The sequence below is a fragment of the Harpegnathos saltator genome, unplaced genomic scaffold, assembly GCF_003227715.2.
Source record: "Harpegnathos saltator strain DR-91 unplaced genomic scaffold, Hsal_v8.6 scaffold351, whole genome shotgun sequence".
Taxonomy (NCBI): domain Eukaryota; kingdom Metazoa; phylum Arthropoda; class Insecta; order Hymenoptera; family Formicidae; genus Harpegnathos; species Harpegnathos saltator.
In genome coordinates, this window is record NW_020230152.1 from 257,212 (window position 1) to 274,517 (window position 17,306).

Sequence of the window (17,306 nt, forward strand, 5' to 3'; positions counted from 1 at the left end):
GAGTGCCGCGTCGTCCTCTCTCGGAAACGCAACGACGCACTCCATCCATTTACTGCAATCTTTATAATTACATCTTATTTCATTTCATTTACTTGTATAATTATCTAGCCCCCTCCTCGCCCCGTTACTCTATCACTTCTCCCTCTCTCTCTCTCTCCCTCTGTCTCTCCCTCTCTCTCTCTCTCCCTCTCTCTCTCTCTCGCTCTTTCCGTGTCTCTCTCCGTCGCTCTTCCTCCTCCTCCTAAGAAAAATTACTCGTCCGGTAGGAAAAATTCTCCGGGTCGTGCGCTCCCGGCAACGCTCCCGCGCCGCTTGGAATTCCGCGATCCCCGGCTGTCCGGCCATCGGCCGCACTCGCCCGCATCAATTAGGTATTTTAATCGGAAAGGCACCGCGGAATAGTTGCGATACTACAACGGCGCGCATTTACGATACGCGAGCGCGCGAGCGCGCAAGCACGCCCGGAGAATTGGAACGTGGTTGCGTTAACATAATGGAATTCCGCGGAATGTTATAACCATTATATACGTACAGCGGATTACGTCACGGTGCGCAACTGCGGCGGAGGGGTGACGGCGGTGTACGTGCGCGGCTCGAGAGAGGAAGAGGAGAGGGAGAGAGGGAGAGAGAGAGAGAAAAATAACGCCGCTTGTCGGCCGACGTCGCGCTCGCTTTAATTTCCTAGATTGAACTCCGCGCATTCTCTCTCTCTCTCTCTCTCTCTCTCTCTTTCTCTGCCCGAAGTCTTGGCAGTTGCCGCGTTCTTTTTCAGCGCGCGTTATAAACGCGCCGCCAGTCGGTCGTCTCCCTCCAGCGAACGCCGTAACGCGGCCGGGCCGTCGCTTCTCTCGCAGGCTATACAAATGTACGCCGGTGTGTTCCGACGGCGTACGCGAAAATTTGACGTGTGTTTGCCGGGGTTTACCGCGCCGCGATCCCGCACCCCCGTCCACGAGGGGTCCTTTTCCGGGCGTACGCGCGTATGCGCGTGCACGAGGCGAGCCGCGACGCGCGGTCAAACGGCGCGCGTGGCGAGCCGGCTAAGATAATGAGAAAGCGCGTTCAACCACTTGCCGCGTGTTACAACACAGTGAAGGTGGCGCTGTCGCGGAGAGATCGCGATATATCGAGACAGATCTCACCGCGACGCGCATATTTCTTACGACACCTGCTTGACCGCCGGATCGCATTTACATGAGCGAGTTAAAAAACTAGTTACCGATGTAAAGTGTAATATATCGCGTAAAAAGCGTCGTCTATGTAATATATGAGAATTTTTGCTATCTCCGATGCCTGCGATTCTGCTACTCCGGAATTGCTTGCTAAGTATTTCCTCTCAAAGCATTCGTTAGCGATCTGACATAGCCGGATCTTCGGATTTATTGTCGCGGATGGATAAATAGGACAGAAAGATAGTTAGATGGACGGATAGATAGATTCGCGATAAATTCGCGCGGATTCTCCAATCAGTAAGGACAAATCAAATGCGATTATCTATTATCATCCATTCGACATCGTCGCACGTCGCGAATGCGCTGCTTCCGGACATGATGCAGATTTCGAAGCCGAGAGGGCACACATCGGAGTGAGCTTATCGTGACCCTTCCTACCGCTCCCTCCCCTAAGAACCACCGTTATAGACCCGACGCAATGTCCGACGGTCGGCGTGCTAGTTACAAAACGGCTTGTAACTAGCCGCACGCTTAATAACTTGCGCCGGTAGCGGACGATAAATAATGCAGGAGACACCGTCGTCCCGATGTAATTAACGAGAACAGTCGATACCCGGGCGTATGTGTGTGCGTGCGTGCGTGCGTGCGTGTGTGTGTGTGTGTGTGTGTGTGTGTGTGTGTGTGTGTGTGTGTGTGTGTGTGTTTGTGTATGTGCGTGCATGCGTACATGCGTGCATATACACGCCGTGCGTGGCCGGCGCGGCCTGTGCGTGTGCGTCACGTACGCGCGCGAACAAGCGCGGTCAATATTTGTCATCCGCTTTAACAAAAAGAACGTTACAAAACGCTCGGCCGGATGCACCCCGGCCAAATATTGACTGCGCTCATTGACGTTCATTGATACTCTCAATTAGCGCATACCGTCGAAGCCAATCGCCGAGTAATTGGGATGGCCCTCCTCTCCTCTCCTCTTCCTCCTCCTCCTCCTCCTCCTCCTCCTCCTCCTCCTCCTCCTCCTCATTCCCCTCCTCCCTGCTGCGGAAAAGCGCGCGGGCCTCGCTCTTTCACCGCCCGTTTGCTCCATCCCTCTCGCCCTCCCCGCTTTCCTGCCAGCCTGCCTGCCTGCCTGCCTGCCTGCCTGCTTGCCTTCGTCCCTTCGTCTATTTCTCTTGCCTCGGCATTTCCGCGAACGTCGAAAGCGAACGGTTTCGGCGCGAAAACTCGTCCCGCTCGCGATCGCATAATTGGCGGCAGCGGCCTCTCGAGTTCATATCGTCCGTCCATCCGACCGTCTGTCAGTCCGCTGCGATTTTTCCAAGCCGGTCGTGAAAAGGGCGGCCAATTATAGCAGGGTTATTACCGTGGATAGAGAGAGAGAGAGAGAGAGAGAGAGGCATAGAAGAACGACGCGGGCGGCCTCCTTTTGCTCTTCCTACGGAGAATCGGTCACAGTTTCGCTGCTCGTTTCGCCCGGCGCCGAAAACGCGCTTCTAATGACACGCGAGCCTCACCTAAATGCCGCGCGTTTCTCGTTGTATAATGAAAACTCGCGAGAGCGTCTCCTTCCTTCGTCAGGCTATCGGGAAAATTGGGCCCGGGCGATTTCCTAATGGTAGAGAAGCAGGGAGAGGGAGAGAGTGCGAAAGAGAACGAGAGACCGGGTGGTTGGTTAACCCAGAGAGCGAAACTTTCGATAGGGGGAGTAAGCGCGAAGGAGAAAGAGGGAAGAAGAGGGTTAGTTCGCCGCGGGAAACGCCGGCGCACCCCGTCGTTTCTTGTTTCACTTCTGGCGGCGGGGCACGCTCCTTGATCGGAGGGGAAACTTTTAATTGACTCTCTCTCGTCGCCGAATTATTTCTAAATGTTGAGCAAATATTAGAGTATTTCTTCTTCTTCTTTTTCTTCTTCTACTCTTTCTCTCTCTCTCTCTCGCTCTCTCTCTCTCTCTCTCTCTCTCTCTCTCTCTCGCTCTCTCTCTCTCTCTCTCTCTCTCTCTCTCCTTTTTTTCCGCTTTTTATTTATACTTTTCGACGCTGGAGAGCGGCAAAATTTAGATGTATATTCGGAATCTTTCAGTCGCGGAGCGAGAAGCGAGCTTCGCTGTTTATTTAACTTGTCGACGTTGAGATTAGGCTTTTGACAGCTTTGGTAATGTGCCATAATTCGAAGCAGAAGATATCGCCGGTCGCCGTGGCTTATTATGCAAAAATACACACACATGACAGATTTTGTGCATTTTTCAGTAACGTTGACGGAAGGATGCGGGCATGCAAAATTCGCGTAATGATTCTTTACTCGCAGTCTGAGCGGAGGAGTGGTCGATCTGCTGTAATCAACAAGTCACTCGAAATGCCGCAGGTCTAACGCCTAACGCAAACTTTTTCCTCTCGTTCTATCCTGATTCAATAATAATAATGCGTAATCGCAGTGTTTTTATTCTCCCGCTTATTTCGACCGATGTATCTTCACAGTTACAAAGAACGGAGGAAGTAGCAGTTCTCCGACGAATAGGAAAATTACGCCGAGCGCGTCTGAGACATACGTGTGAACGTGTGAATGTTCAGCACGATATCACATGCATGAAAATCTTCTAATTACGACACTCGGCGCGATTATCGACTTCTTATTGCACGATTTGCATTCAAAATTACGTATCTCGGCGCAGACGTCCGCAAAGACAAATGTTCGTTCGGGCAAAAACATTAATCGCGAAATCGCGAAACATTAATCATGAAGTAGTATCATCCCGCATAACAGACGAACGACCGCTTCTCGAGGATTCCCGAACGCGTCTGTAAGAGACGCGATACAGCAGCGATTATTATTCGTAAAACTCCCGTCCTTCTCCCGCGCGGGACGAACTCTCGAAATTTCGCGGAGTGCAATTTCGCGCTCGAGACGAGTGAAAAGTCGCTCGACAGCCGCCACTCGGAGCCGCAATTTTTTTCACCTCGAACTCAGAGTGGATTCTTGATCCGTACGAACAAGACTCTTGCGATCGATTAGGACGAATTTGTTTTTCCGACAACTCGCTGCACACAAGTCGATATAATAGCAAAAATCACATCCTTTTATAATATATTTCTTACACTCCTAAACTCTAAAATATTGCACGAGTCCTGTCTAAAGTGACAAAATCTCATATGTTGTGAGGCTCTTTGGTTATGTTACACCCGGTCCACTCTCGAACTTTGAATGAACAATGTTCACTCGGCAATTCAAAATGGGCAATCCACTTGTCTACATCAGCGAAAAGGTCCCTCGGGAATTCGAGCGGCTCGCTTGTCACAGCTCGCTCCTCGCCTCGAACGGAATTCTATTCGAAGAAATTAGGAAAGGCTGAGCAGATCGCACTGGCACGCGTCCGAATCTTTCAATCCGCCCGCGAATCAGGGGAAAGTCACTGTCCCATCCTCCTCGTAGGCACCTGAGTGCTCAATCCGATCGTTCTCCCGAGTTCTTCGTCGAGCAGACGCGACAGCCGAGGAGTCGCTTTCGCGCGGAAAGATATATCCACTACCGGCACACCACGTAACCCCGCACTAATCGCGTGACACTTGTCACGCTCACGCGATAAAAACGCGAGGCAGAAGGGAGCGTGGATCACAAATAGATAAAAAGAGACAGCTCGACTCACCCTTTCCTCCTCCCGAATCATCTCAGCGATGCCGGGCTTGATCTCGAGGTCATCTCCACCAGGTTGATTACCGGCGCCCTGCTGATGGTGCTGTTGCTGCTGTTGCTGTTGCTGCTGCTGTTGCTGCTGCTGCTGTTGCTGCTGCTGCACGCCAAGTTGCTGGCCGTGGGCGCCTAGGTGGTTGACGGGCGCGTGCGGACCGGAAGTCACGTGGCCAGGCACGTGGTGGGTCGACAGGGGGTGCGAGCTCTGCTGGCCCTGCGGGGGTGGCGGCGGAGGTGGCGGTAGAGGCAGCGTGACCGGAAGCTCCTGCAGATTGATCTGCGGCGTGACGGAGATGCTAGGTGTGCTCGGTGAACCCAGAGACCTCGGTGTCGAGCTCGCTGCCGGTATCATGTTGTGTATCTCGGGTACGACGATATTGCCGGCGATCACGTCTTGATCGTCAGTGATGCTACCGGAACCAACACGATCCGGACTGTTCGTACCGGAGGGTGATCTCTCGCCGGACATCCGGCGCCGCTTCTTCCGGTGCATCGCCGCACCAGCGGCCTCTTCCAGACTCGGTCTGGACGTGAGCTCCTGCTCGCTGTTGACATCCGCGAGACCGCGAATCTTGAGGCTCTCGGCGACCTTGAGCAACGGCCCGATCTGCTCTTGGGAGACGTTGATCTCGCCCTTGTACATGAACTCGACCGCGGCCTTGAGCTCCGGCCACTTGATGTCCTTCATGATGACGATGGGGTGTTGGCAGGGGTTATCGAAGAAGAGCGTTTGAAAGTACGGGCTGCAGGCTGAAAGGACCATCTTGTGGGCCTTGACGCTGTGCCCGTCGCAGGCCAAGGTGACGTCCACGAAGCTCTCGCTGTGCAGGAGCTGGTCGAAGACGTTGGTGAGGTTAGTCTGATAGTTGTTCCAACGCAGACAGAATTGCTGGGGTGACCCAGCGCCGCTTTGCTGCGTCATGATCGCGGCCGCTCACAGGCTACCTCCGTTTCCACGTCTCGTGTTTTCACGGAGAGAGAGAGTGATCTCTCCAGTTCTTCCTTCCGCCGGCTGCGACACCGTCTTCCTCCGTTCTCCTCCGCCACGCGCTTCCACCTATGCTTTCTCTCTCTCTCTCTCCTCCTCCTCCACCTCCTCCACCTCCTCCTCCTCCTCCTCCTCCTCCTCCTCCTCCTCCTCCTCCTCCGCTACCTGTCGCACGTCTTCTTCCTCGTCGTCTTCTTCCTCTTCGTCTCCTCTTCCTCGGTCCTCCTCCTCCTCCTCCTCCTCGTCGTCGACGGTGGCCTCCTCGTGGTGTCTCTCGCCTCGGGCTTCTCGTTATTGATAACGCTAGTCTGATCGGATCAGCAACGAGGCCGCATCTGCAACGACACACATGCACAGCCACACGCAATACTCCAGATGTACGGCGCGCAACGCGGGAGTGAGAGATTATCCGCGCGCCTCGTGGCAACGTGCGCGGATCTGTCAGACGCGAACCGACGCGGGCGTCATCGTCCCGTTGGGACGTCGCGGTCGAGCATCGTAGAGCTTGGCGCGAAGGCGCGAACGAAAACGTACTCAAATATTTCGCTCGCTATTCCACTCCCGCAACGAAAGAGTTACAGTGTTCACCTAGTTACTAGTCTCCCCCAAACAAAGCATTATACACAACGGGGGTATCCCGAGGGATCGAGAGTCCCGAAACAGGGTTGCGACCCTGCTCCGGTGCACCAAACGGCACACTTTATTTTTCTTCCACCCTCTCCCCCCTCTCTCTCTCTCTCTCTCCTTCTCACTCACTCTCTTCTTCTTCTTCTCTCTCTCTCTCTCTCTCTCTCTCTCTCTCTCTTTCCTCTATCGCTGTCACTCTCGCTCGATCTTTCTTCAAGTTCTTATCTACCAGCACCTATCTCGGTCCAATCACCCGTCAAAAGGTTTATCACGTTGTTTTCGTCCGAGAGAGAGAGAGAGAGAGAGAGAGAGAGAGAGAAGACTTGGATCTCAACATTAATCACCCACCACCAACCACCTCTCGAAACGCGACAAACCGACGACAACGACGACGACAACGTCGCGATTTCCACGGCGGAAGCAGCGCGCTACGGACACGGATACGGATACGAATCGCGGTAGACGCCGCGCGTTGCGGCGTGATAAGCGCGTGCTGCGCGCGACGAAGGGTGTCGGAACGACAAACGGCGTACGATCTGCACCCCGTGACGAGCGCGTCGCGACTGAGAGGGCCAGCAGCGCGGCGGTTCGTTCGAGTGGAGGTACCGTGCGCGGCGCGGCAACGGCGGCGGCAACGACGACGACGACGAGAACGGCGGCAGCAGCAGCAGCGGCGGCGGCGGCGGCAGCAGCAGCAGCAGCAGCGGCGGCGGCGGAGGCGGCGGCGGAGGCGGCGGCGGCAACAGCGACGGTGGCGGCGGCGGCGGCGGCAGCGACGACGGCGGCGGCGACGGCGGCGGCGACGGCGGCGGCGGCGACGGCGGCGGTGGCGGCGGTGGCGGCGGCGGCGGCGTCGGCGGCGGCGGCGGCGGCGACGGTGGAGGTGATGGTGGTGGTGGTGGTGGTGGCGGTGGTGGTGGTGGTGGTGGCGGCGGCGGCGGCAACGGCGGCGGCAGCTGCAGTGGCGCCGGCGAGAGAGAGACGCGCACGTACCATAGCAAGGAGACGGCAACGTTGCGCGCCGCGCGCGGGTGGAGGTGCTCGCCGTACCTCACGCGTCCTCACGTTCCCCTCGCACCGCGGCAGTACCGGCCAATCGTACCGCTCGCCTTCCGATCGGACGCGCCGACAGGCGCCGCCCATAGAGACCGCCTCATACCGCCTCTCTCACTCTCGCGGCCTCCCGCGAGACCGCGCGTCTCGCTTTGTTCGCCGCCGAGAAGGAGAGAATTCTCTCTCTCGCGGCATCGGCCCCGCCGAGGCCCACCGATCGGCCTCCCGAAACGGCGATCCGCTGATGATGATGAGAGGAGGCCGCGCACTGCTGATGGCGGAGGTGGTGGTGGTGGTTGTTCTGTCGTTATTAGTGCCGCGCGGTTGTGGAGAACACACGACGCGACGACTATGTCGACGTCGACGTCGACGATGACGAGAACTGTGCTCTTTCTCCCTATCTGTCTATCTCTCTATATCGCTTTCTCTCTCTCTCTCTCTCTCTCTCTCTCTTTCCCCTCTATCTGCAGGTATCGCACGTAGGAATCAATGCATTCCAGGAAAGAACCGCCGCGCGACCCCGCGAAAGTAGGTTGCACCTATGTAAGCGGTGAGATTTAAACGAGTGGGTAACGTGAAAACAGTTTTTGGAATAGCACGTTGTGGATGGTTGCGGTGACGGATCAAGGGATTTACAGTGATGTCCAAGTGGACTCGCGACTCATTTGGGCTGAATGATGAAACATCGCCATATGATTGGCGAATAGCGTTCGGCTAGATCCAATAAGCCAGCCGATCCAATTGGTGCGAGTTCCAAATCCAAATCCAAATTGAAATTGGAACGAGACGGTGTCGGACGGACGAGATCTTGGTTGGTCCCTTTGTGGAGGAACCCCAGAGACGCATCAGCGCATAGCGCTTGGCTCGTGAGCGCGATGAAAAATTACGAGCAATCGTTCTTTTACAGTGGGTGTAAGTGAGTTCAACGAACGCTGCCGGCAGCGGCGTCAAGAGACTTGTACGGTGAGACGCGGATGGTGTTTTTGAGTTTCCGGCTAAGTTCTCGTCTCGCGTATTAAGTGCCGGGCTCTTATTGCACCTGCGCACAGTAACGATTGTCCTGATACGGGCGAGATGAACGAGTAGAAGCGTGCGCTCTAACCGTATCTACCAAATGAGTCTGAGAACATCGCATTACGCAGGTCGATTACTCGCGGCATTCTTCTTGGGAACTGCCGTAATAAATTAGTGCGGTAAGTTGACGAATGAATGATACTTCGCGCTGCAAGGTCTAGAATCTATTTCTCGACGGCCAGCGAGCGTAAGACTCGTGCTCGCTGCCTAAAGGAGCACCGACACCCGGTCCAACCCAATGCAATTGGGCCGGATCGGGTTGTGTTCGATCCAATTCGTACGCGGAGACTGGGTGCAATTCCAACGTTGCAAGCGTAACAACGTGGACTTGCTTAGGCTCGGGGTGATTCAAGACAGTGCGTCCTCCATGTATAAACCACGACTACTCTCGTGTCAATAAAGAAGTAATACCGAGTGTCTTGCCGGTATAGTTGTATAGTTTGGTGTAGTTCCAGACAAAGTGATCACAGCTGTGGGAACAGATAGCTGTAATAGCAAGCGCATTACGATGCTTATTAGAGTAATGTTTTTCCATGTAAAAATAGAGAAGCGCTCAAGAATAACAACTACCCCGACTATCGCAACAGACCACCCCAACAGTGTAACCCTAGCCCTCTAGAGCGACCGCGCTTGTCGGTCTTGCTCCGCGGAGGAGTACTTGCACCGAAGCTGCTCTATTCACGCGCGCACAGAGCGGTTCAAATTATTATCGCACATTGTGCATTAACGACAATCTCGCGGCTTGTATCTCTCCAGCCCTCTCCCTCCGAAGAACCCGCATCCTATCTTGCGCGGCGACGGCACGTGGCCGGGTAATTGGAACGCGAATGCGGCAGATTATTCAGCGTCGACGCGCGGTTTCGCCGTCTGTCGTCTCCCGGGGACCAACAAGACGATATCGACGATCGAATTTGGGCAGTCGTGCCACGATAACGGAGTTACGCGCGACGTCGACGGTGCCGGCCGGGAAAGATGGCGGTCTTAATCGAATTAAGGCTAGCTACAAAGAGAGACGGTCCCCGCGTCCGCCCCTTGCGAGCCGGCCGGACTCCCCTAACTGGCTATTAGCTCGAATTTTGATAATAGCGAGCGTCGTGTGGGGCTGGCCGACCGCTCTCGTCTAAGAATTCATTCCCGACGACTATGTCGAACGTTTCTCCGCCGCTGCTGCTGGACCGAACGCGGCCGCGACTCTTGAAAAATTCGTAGAACAAGTGCGATGAGGGTGGAAAGGAGATCTGCTCAGAGAAATAAGTTAGAGCGAATTGGTTAATACATATATTAAGACCTTTGATCGCGATTGTTGACGTCAATCGAGAGGTGTTCGTTGCCTGATCTGAGAGTTCTGAGAGAAGAGTGATGGGTTCGTCACGAGAGAGAGAGAGAGAGAGAGAGAGAGAGAGAGAGAGAGAGAGAGAGAGAAAAGAAGCAACATCAACTTTAATCTATCTACCTTACATCTAACTTACGTAAGAATTTCCTTTTCAAGGCGGCTATTGTCCCGGTAATAATCATTGAGGGAAACCTCATAATGACACACCGACTCGCGGGATGTCCCATCGGAAGCGTAAATCCTCAGTGTTCAGGTTTGTCCGGTGGCGAAGATTTACATGCGTACTGTGCGTGGAGTCGCACCGTGAAGGACGCGCAGGGTGCAACCCCTAACTCAATTTTTCGGCTCCCTTCCTCGTTCCGCCGCGTGCGAGAAACCGACCGATGCCGCGCGCGCTCACGCCGTGTATGTGTGTGTGTGTGTGTGTGTGTGTGTGTGTGTGTGTGTGTGTGTGTGTGTGTGTGTGTGTGTCTGTGAAGCGTTGTACGCGCGATATTAGACGCGTAAAAACGGGCTAACGGCGTACCAGTCGTCGGATATACACCCGCCGAGTAACGACACCCGTGGGCTTTCTGATGAGAGAATATAGCTCGTCTTTTACGGGCCGCGTAGGTATAAACGCGACGCGCGGCCTGCCGCCGTGCGGTGTTACGTTCCACGTCAAGCCTTTTCCTTTTCGAGCCTTTTTTCAAGCATTCCTTTTCCACGCGAGAAAGGGATTAGCGGAAAGAGCTGAGAAGTGGCTAAGAAACGTCGTGGCAGCTAAGACGTTTCTTTGGAATTGGAAGAGCCAGCGGAAGAAAGATCGCAGCATTTTTTCTTTTGCTTCGATGTCGGTACGCACCTGGCATCTCTAGTAAGTAATACGTAAGAACAAGTTGCTTTTTTCGATAATTATAATTATCAGAGGATAAAATTCCTTACTCGATGTAAAAGAACTGTTAGAAGTGTTGGAAATATATCCGGTGAGAGAGAGAGAGAGAGAGAGAGAGAGAGAGAGAGAGAGAGAGAGAGAGAGAGGAGTAGTTTCTTTCGGGAAACTTTTCCTCGGAAGAAAATATCTCCTTTGCATGAATTTATGCAAGAAATGTGAATATCTGAAGTTCATCGAGATAAAAATTGCTGCAACCGTTCGTTCGCTGATCGAACAGTTAGTTGTTACAGAAGCTTAATTTATTCGATGTTCGAACTTGGACGTTACAGTAAGAAATATCTGCTGTCAGAAACAAATAACGTTTTAGCATGCGATAAGATATTCAAAAATAGCTGCCATTTTCTTCGTTACCTGTAACGATAAAATAAATCTTTACCGTGCCATGAATATACGTTTCATCCCTAACAGTCGACTCTCAGTAATAACAAGCAGCCTTTAGCCAGGACTTCGGAACGACTAGTGAAGACAAGCTGATGGTGCAAAGTTTTCTTTCTTGACCCTATCGCGTGTCTTATATCGCAGAAAAAATAATTGCGGATTTCTCGCGCAGCATCGGGTTACATGAGTATGCAAACGAGGACTGTCAAATTTTGAAGAGGCTCGGAGCGCAACACAAATACGTCATTATACGCGGATAGTGCGTGCGTGCATGCGTGCGTCGAGAAGTATCGATCGCGAGAACGAGATCGGGCGAACGGCTCGCTAAGAATTACCGGTTGCGCCTCGGGCGAAATAGATATTGTTATGATAATATCGAGGCACCGCGTTAGAATTTTCTCGCGCAAACAGAAACTTGTTAGTCGCGAGAACGAGGCGTAACGTATATATTGCGTGTACGGCAACGCATCGCCGCGATATCAAAAACGCACGCGCTTACATACACACGCCCGCGATAAAAGCGCGTGAGAATACGGCGCGTACGACTTACATTCATCGTGGGCGAGCAACTTTAGTTGCTGTTACTCGAACGGCAAATATGTAATATCAAACTTGATGTTACCGTAACGTGGTTTATGTCGGCATAATGTTTACAAAATACCGACATTGCGCTTGCAACAACTGCGCGACCTCTTTCCTCCCGCTGCAATTCCGCAGATTTCCCGCGCGCGTGGGAAAGAGAGAGAGAGAGAGAGAGAGAGAGAGAGAAGGGAAGAAAAGGAAGAATCGACAGAGAGCAAGAGAGGGGAGGAAAAGTATCATTTCTTACTTCGAAAAAAGAACACGACGAAAATGAGACAGTTGCTTCTCTCGGCGATACGTTCTCTCTTATCTCAATCTCTCTCTCTCTCTCTCTCTCTCTCTCTCTCTCTCTCTCTCTCTCTTCGCAAGTCAAAAGGTCGTCCCGGCGTTTTGAGTGAAAAAAAAGAAAAGAGCAAAAACACATTCAGCGACGGCACCCGCTAAGCCGTGGATCATCGCGAGGGGTGGCGGCCGGCATCGCGGGGGTGGTACTGGCCATAACGCCCGTATTTCTCATATCGTTGATACCTTCACCCCCGTGTAGCGTAGGGCGAGCGAGCGCGCATTGTAAGAGCGCGCGAGGGCGAGCGCGAGCCGGGGGAGGGCTATAAATTTTACTACGTAATATTGTTTAACTGCAAACAGTATACTAACGCCCTCGTCGTTGGCGGCGCGGAAAAATTTTCGACCGGCTCGAAGGGTCGCGGGGACGAATCGCGTGAACAACCGCGAGCATTTTCGCCGCGGAAGAGGCGATCGTGCGATTCGGTCGGTCGGACGACAACATACTCATCGTCAAGACTCCTCGAGCCGACTCGCGTTGCCGCGGCCGACGGCTTTGAACGGTCGGCGAAGGCTCGACAGTACTTTCCCGTCCCGCCGGCGCGGCGCGGCGCACTCTCGGGGGCAAGTTATGAAAAAATACGAGATGAAAAAACAGACGCGCGCGAGCGCGTGGCGCGCGATGGAATAAAAGCGCAAAGTATCAGAGCGAGCGAGCGAGCGAGCGCGCGCGCGCGGACGAGCGACACGGATTTTCTACCTGTAACCGTTTCCACCTGTGTAACACGCGAACGCGCGGCTTGTGACGAACGCGGAAAATCCTTTCCCCCGCAGTAAAGCCCGTCCGCGATCGCGCATCAAGCCCGCCGTAAACAGACTCTAAACGGCCCCGCCGCCGCCGCCTTTTACTTCCGCATCCGCGACATCCGCGCCCGCGCGGATTCCTCCGAAGCGCGGAGTTTCGAGCGTGAGCCTCGTTATTCCCGTTAATCCCGAGCCCGACGATACTAAGGGAGTAAACTCGAGATTACGTGACAAGGGCCGAGTAAGGGGCTAACTTTTGATCTCTTTATTTTGCCTCGTATCGCGCGAAAACGCGTCGTAGAGAGGACCGTCGCGGCGGATCGCGAACGCTCGGAATCGCGGCGTTAATTTGCGCGAAATAATACATGGAGGCTCGCATCGACGTGATCAAGCCGTGACGGATTATACATCGTAAACTCGTCAGTTCGGTGATTTAATTCGATTTCATTCGATTGCGCACGGGCTCCCCCTTCTTCTTCGCGCTCTCTAAATTCCTCAGAGTGTAGCTTCATTCGAAAGGTAGAACGCCCGCTTCGAGTCACTCGAATTCGACTGATTTCTCACTCACGCGTAGAGCGAGAGTATTTCGTACTGAACCACCGGTGCAGCATGAATATTTTCACTCGAGACTGAAGAGTGAATTCGATGTCACAGGGACAGATTCACTCTAATCGATTGAAACGTTCACCCGCATGTGTAGGCGGAACCCACTCTAAGCTCGAGTGCGACATTCACTCTTACGAATCTTCGAGTGCCCGGTATTTTCACCGAGTGAATTTTCACTGGTTCCGCGTGAGATTTCGCTTCGAGATATTTATAGAGTACTTCGGGGGAGTATCTAATTGTTAGTAAAGTTAATAAAGTTGTCGATCAGTGGAGAGAGGGGAACAGAGAGAAAGAGTATATTTAATTGAGTCCCAAATAAGTATCCACCGTGTTTTGCCGAAACTATATTTTTCTACCGTGAAGCCGAGGGCTTGTGTGTGTGTGTGTGTGTGTGTGTGAGAGAGAGAGACGCGTATGTCCCACGGAAAAGTTGCGTGTACCATTCCCCATATTCGTGCTGAACAAGCATTTGCTTTTTCCCCGTTTTACTTTCGAAAGAGATGCGAGCAACGAGACATTTTTTCCATGAAAATATAATCTTCTACCGAATTCTTCTTGAAATATTTCTTTCCTCGAAAGAAGGAGACCCCCTCCCCCCTTCGCTTTCGAAAATAACTATCCGATCGTCATTAATGTGATCACTCTTGGATTAAGATTTCAACAGCACATTCGCCTCCCTCTCTCTTTCTCTCTCGTGTTCGTAGCGGGAGAGAAATCGCCGAAGAGAGTAGGCTCGTTGCTGGCGCGTCGGTGTCTGCACGGCCTTTAGGAACTTTCGAATCCTACCCTATCGGTCCTTTATTTCGCCGCGGCGCAGCGTGCGATCGATCGATCGCCCCGTCTTGCGCCACGCGTGTCGCTCCCGCGAGAGGTGGCTTAAAATTAGCCATTTCCACGGTAATCGCTACCTGCTCCGGCGACGCCGGCACTCCCCCGGCATTACAGAGACGGCAGCGGCCTTGCGCTCGCATTGTACAAGAACAATGAGCAAAGAGAAATATTGATGATGCTGCCGCCGCGTGGCTAAGCGCGCGCGCGCGCGCGCGTGAGCGAGCGAGCGAGCGAGCGGGCGAGCGAGCGGGCGAGCGAGCGGGCGAGCGAGCGGGCGAGCGAACGAACGTATGCACGAACAGCTAAACCATCAGGGTATATACAGGATGTCCCGAAGCGATCTCCTTACATAGCTCGGAGTTTTTCACTTTGCGGGAAACAGTTGACTTTTACTTGGAGAGATTTCAGCTTGGAGGAGGAAACAACTTTCTCACTTGGGAAAAACAATCAAAGATTGCTCGTCGTTTTACATTTCCTCGTACTACAATCTCGACGTTAAGTGCTGTGCGATAATAAGTTTCGAGCGGGACTCTGTCAAATTTCTTCCTTTCGCCGAGTTTTTACTTGTTTTCTTTTTTCCTTTTTTTTCAAGCGCCAACTTACATCACGCGGTGCGCGCAAGCGGCCGCTCCGCGTGGATTATTCGCAGAATAGATTCTCTCTGCATGAACTTCTCCTGGCTCGACGGAAAGCACGCGATAAGTCACGGTAAGTCTCGTTTCCCGCGACTTTCCGAAGGCCCGTTCCCGCGACGCTTAATTCCCGCGAATAGACGCGCTCCTAAAGCGCTCACCCCGCGCGTATATTATTTCGCCGGTCGACAGCGCGCGAGGCCCAAAGCGGCGAGAATTCACGGGCCTCCAACCACTCGTGGATCGAAGATCGCTGCCACCTCGGCGCGACGTCGCGCATTCTTCCGATAGCGCGCCGTGAGAGTGCGTCGCTGCTTTCAGAACACCCAGTACGCGCAGCGTGCATGCTTGTGCAACCTGAAAGGACTGGTGCGTATATCGCACGGCAGACGCGAGGACGCGAGACAGGACGAGAGGGGGAGGACGAGGACGAGAAGAGACGCGGGGGTGAGAAGGGGAACAGGTGGATGGCGAAGTATTCGACGCGCTTGCGGGAGAGAGAGAGAGTGCGAAGGAAGCATCGAGGGACACGACGAAGAGAAAGGGAGTGCGGGACAGTGGAGTCGCGCGAGCGCGCGGGAAGCGACGGACGCGGGACGCAGCAGCAGGTAGGAAAGAGGTAAGAGCGGCGCAGAGGGTGGTGCGGCGGAAGGGGGAGGGGGCAGAGGGAAGTGGCGGAGAACGAGAGGGTTATACGCTTAATATTTCAGCATCGCGAAATTCTGCCCCTGAATCATTAATCGCCCGCCCGGGGTGGCGGTGGTGTGCCTAGCCGAGTCTCTCTGCCACCCCCTGCCTCGCGCACCCTCGCTCGCAACCCCTCGTCCGTTCACCGCGTTTCTGGCCGTGTCTCTCTCTCTCTCTCTCTCTCTCTCTCTCTCTCTCTCTCTCTCTCTCTCTCCCCCTCTCCCTCTCCCTCTCTCTTTCTCTCCTTTCTTCCCCTCCTCTTTCTCTTTCTGTGTCTCTCCTCTCTCCATCTCTGTCTCTCACACGGTTTCTCACCCCTCGTACCCGGGACTCGCGTACTCCCTCCCTCTTCCACCCCCTCACCCCCGTCGTCCTGCTCCTCGTCCTCCTCACCGCCACCTCACCCCTCCCAACGCGCGACTAGGAAAGCCATCCGCGTGAATATTTCGAGTCGCCGATGCAGGAATAGACTCGTCGACTAAGCCGTAATTAACCCCCTGATTAATTACCGCGGCCTGTGTAAGGCGCACGGGAGGATGCGTTGTAGCGCGAGCGCGCGGCGCTGCGACGTTTCGCGCGAATACGGTCCCGCAGCTTAGTCTCGCGTACGTGATAAGGCCGACGTTGAATGCCGACGTTGTTCGCGCTAATCCCTCCTTGGTGCGCGACGATGCCGTCGCGGCGATTAAGGCTATCGGCTGTCGAAATGCGCGTCGTTATCCGTCAAGTTTGCGCAGTTAGGCGCCTGTCGATGTCGAGATTAAGAAATGTTGCGCGAGTCTCCTCTAATCTTCGCGGTGACTGCAGTGGATGCTGCCTGAGGAGGAGGAGGAGGCGGCTCGCTCTCGTCCCTCCCCGTCCCCTTTCGTGCTGCCGGCCGAGGGATGTCGAAGCCGAGAGACACGTAGCCCCAAAGACGACGCGGCTGATCGAAATCTTTCAGCAACTGTCGATCTATCGACCCTGAATTACCCATACTGATGCTGACGGTACGTAGACTTATAGATCGCGGCTTCTTACGAGTGGTTTGAACACAGGATGCAAAGGACAATTGCTCTCCCACTGACCACAAGCATACTATCTTCGTCAAACTTTCTCCAGCAGGAGTCGCGCTCGACAAAGGTCGAATGAGCGGTTTTTCCAAATTTAATCTTCGCAGCCTCTTGTCGGGCTGTCATTTTCATAGTTACTCGCTTCAGTTTGGCTCGCTTGTATTTCGGCTAAGAAATTTCCACCTCGCATTCGATGGTACCTCGTACCACTAATAGTTGATATGTCTTTGCAATCAACAACAGCAAACCGGGTGGACTCTCGGCCAAGTTCCAGTCGGTCGCTGCGACTTGACTACTATTTTTTCTGATACGAGGTGCTACGTTATTCGATATCACTGTGTAACGCTTTCTCAAAAATTGTTTGTTCCTGTAGTGAAAATACGTTTTCCTGATTACTTGTGACCCAAAGGTGTAGAAAAAAATTGTCATTTATTATAAAGTTTGGGTTTGTATTCAGAACATTGATTATAATGTATCTATATATATAATAAGACGGTAACTTTTGTCTACTTGTCTGTCTGCTTGTTTGTATTTGTATTCGCATCACGCAAAAGCTATTGAATGAATTTAGATGGGTTTTTCCTTTAATA

The 17,306-nt window shown here is 53.5% G+C and overlaps 1 protein-coding gene and 1 long non-coding RNA gene across 2 annotated transcripts in view; both read right to left on the bottom strand.

Annotated features, from left to right (window-relative positions):
- Positions 1 to 3,162: 3,162 nt before the first annotated feature.
- Positions 3,163 to 5,956, bottom strand: LOC112588941 (protein bric-a-brac 2). Its single transcript, XM_025300310.1, has one exon. It carries the CDS (start codon positions 5,773 to 5,775, stop codon positions 4,573 to 4,575), a length of 1,203 nt encoding a protein of 400 aa, XP_025156095.1. The 5' UTR covers positions 5,776 to 5,956; the 3' UTR covers positions 3,163 to 4,572.
- A 63-nt stretch (positions 5,957 to 6,019) lies between these two features.
- Positions 6,020 to 17,306, bottom strand: part of LOC112588940 (uncharacterized) — a 114,550-nt gene continuing 103,263 nt past the window's right edge. Inside the window, exon 4 of the long non-coding RNA XR_003113130.1 lies at positions 6,020 to 6,176. This is a non-coding gene — a long non-coding RNA (uncharacterized LOC112588940). The remainder of the gene's footprint in view (positions 6,177 to 17,306) is intronic.

Coding starts and splice junctions, on each gene's coding strand:
- LOC112588941 (XM_025300310.1), bottom strand. CDS start 5,775: ATGACGCAGCAAAGCGGCGCTGGGTCACCCCAGCAATTCTGTCTGCGT.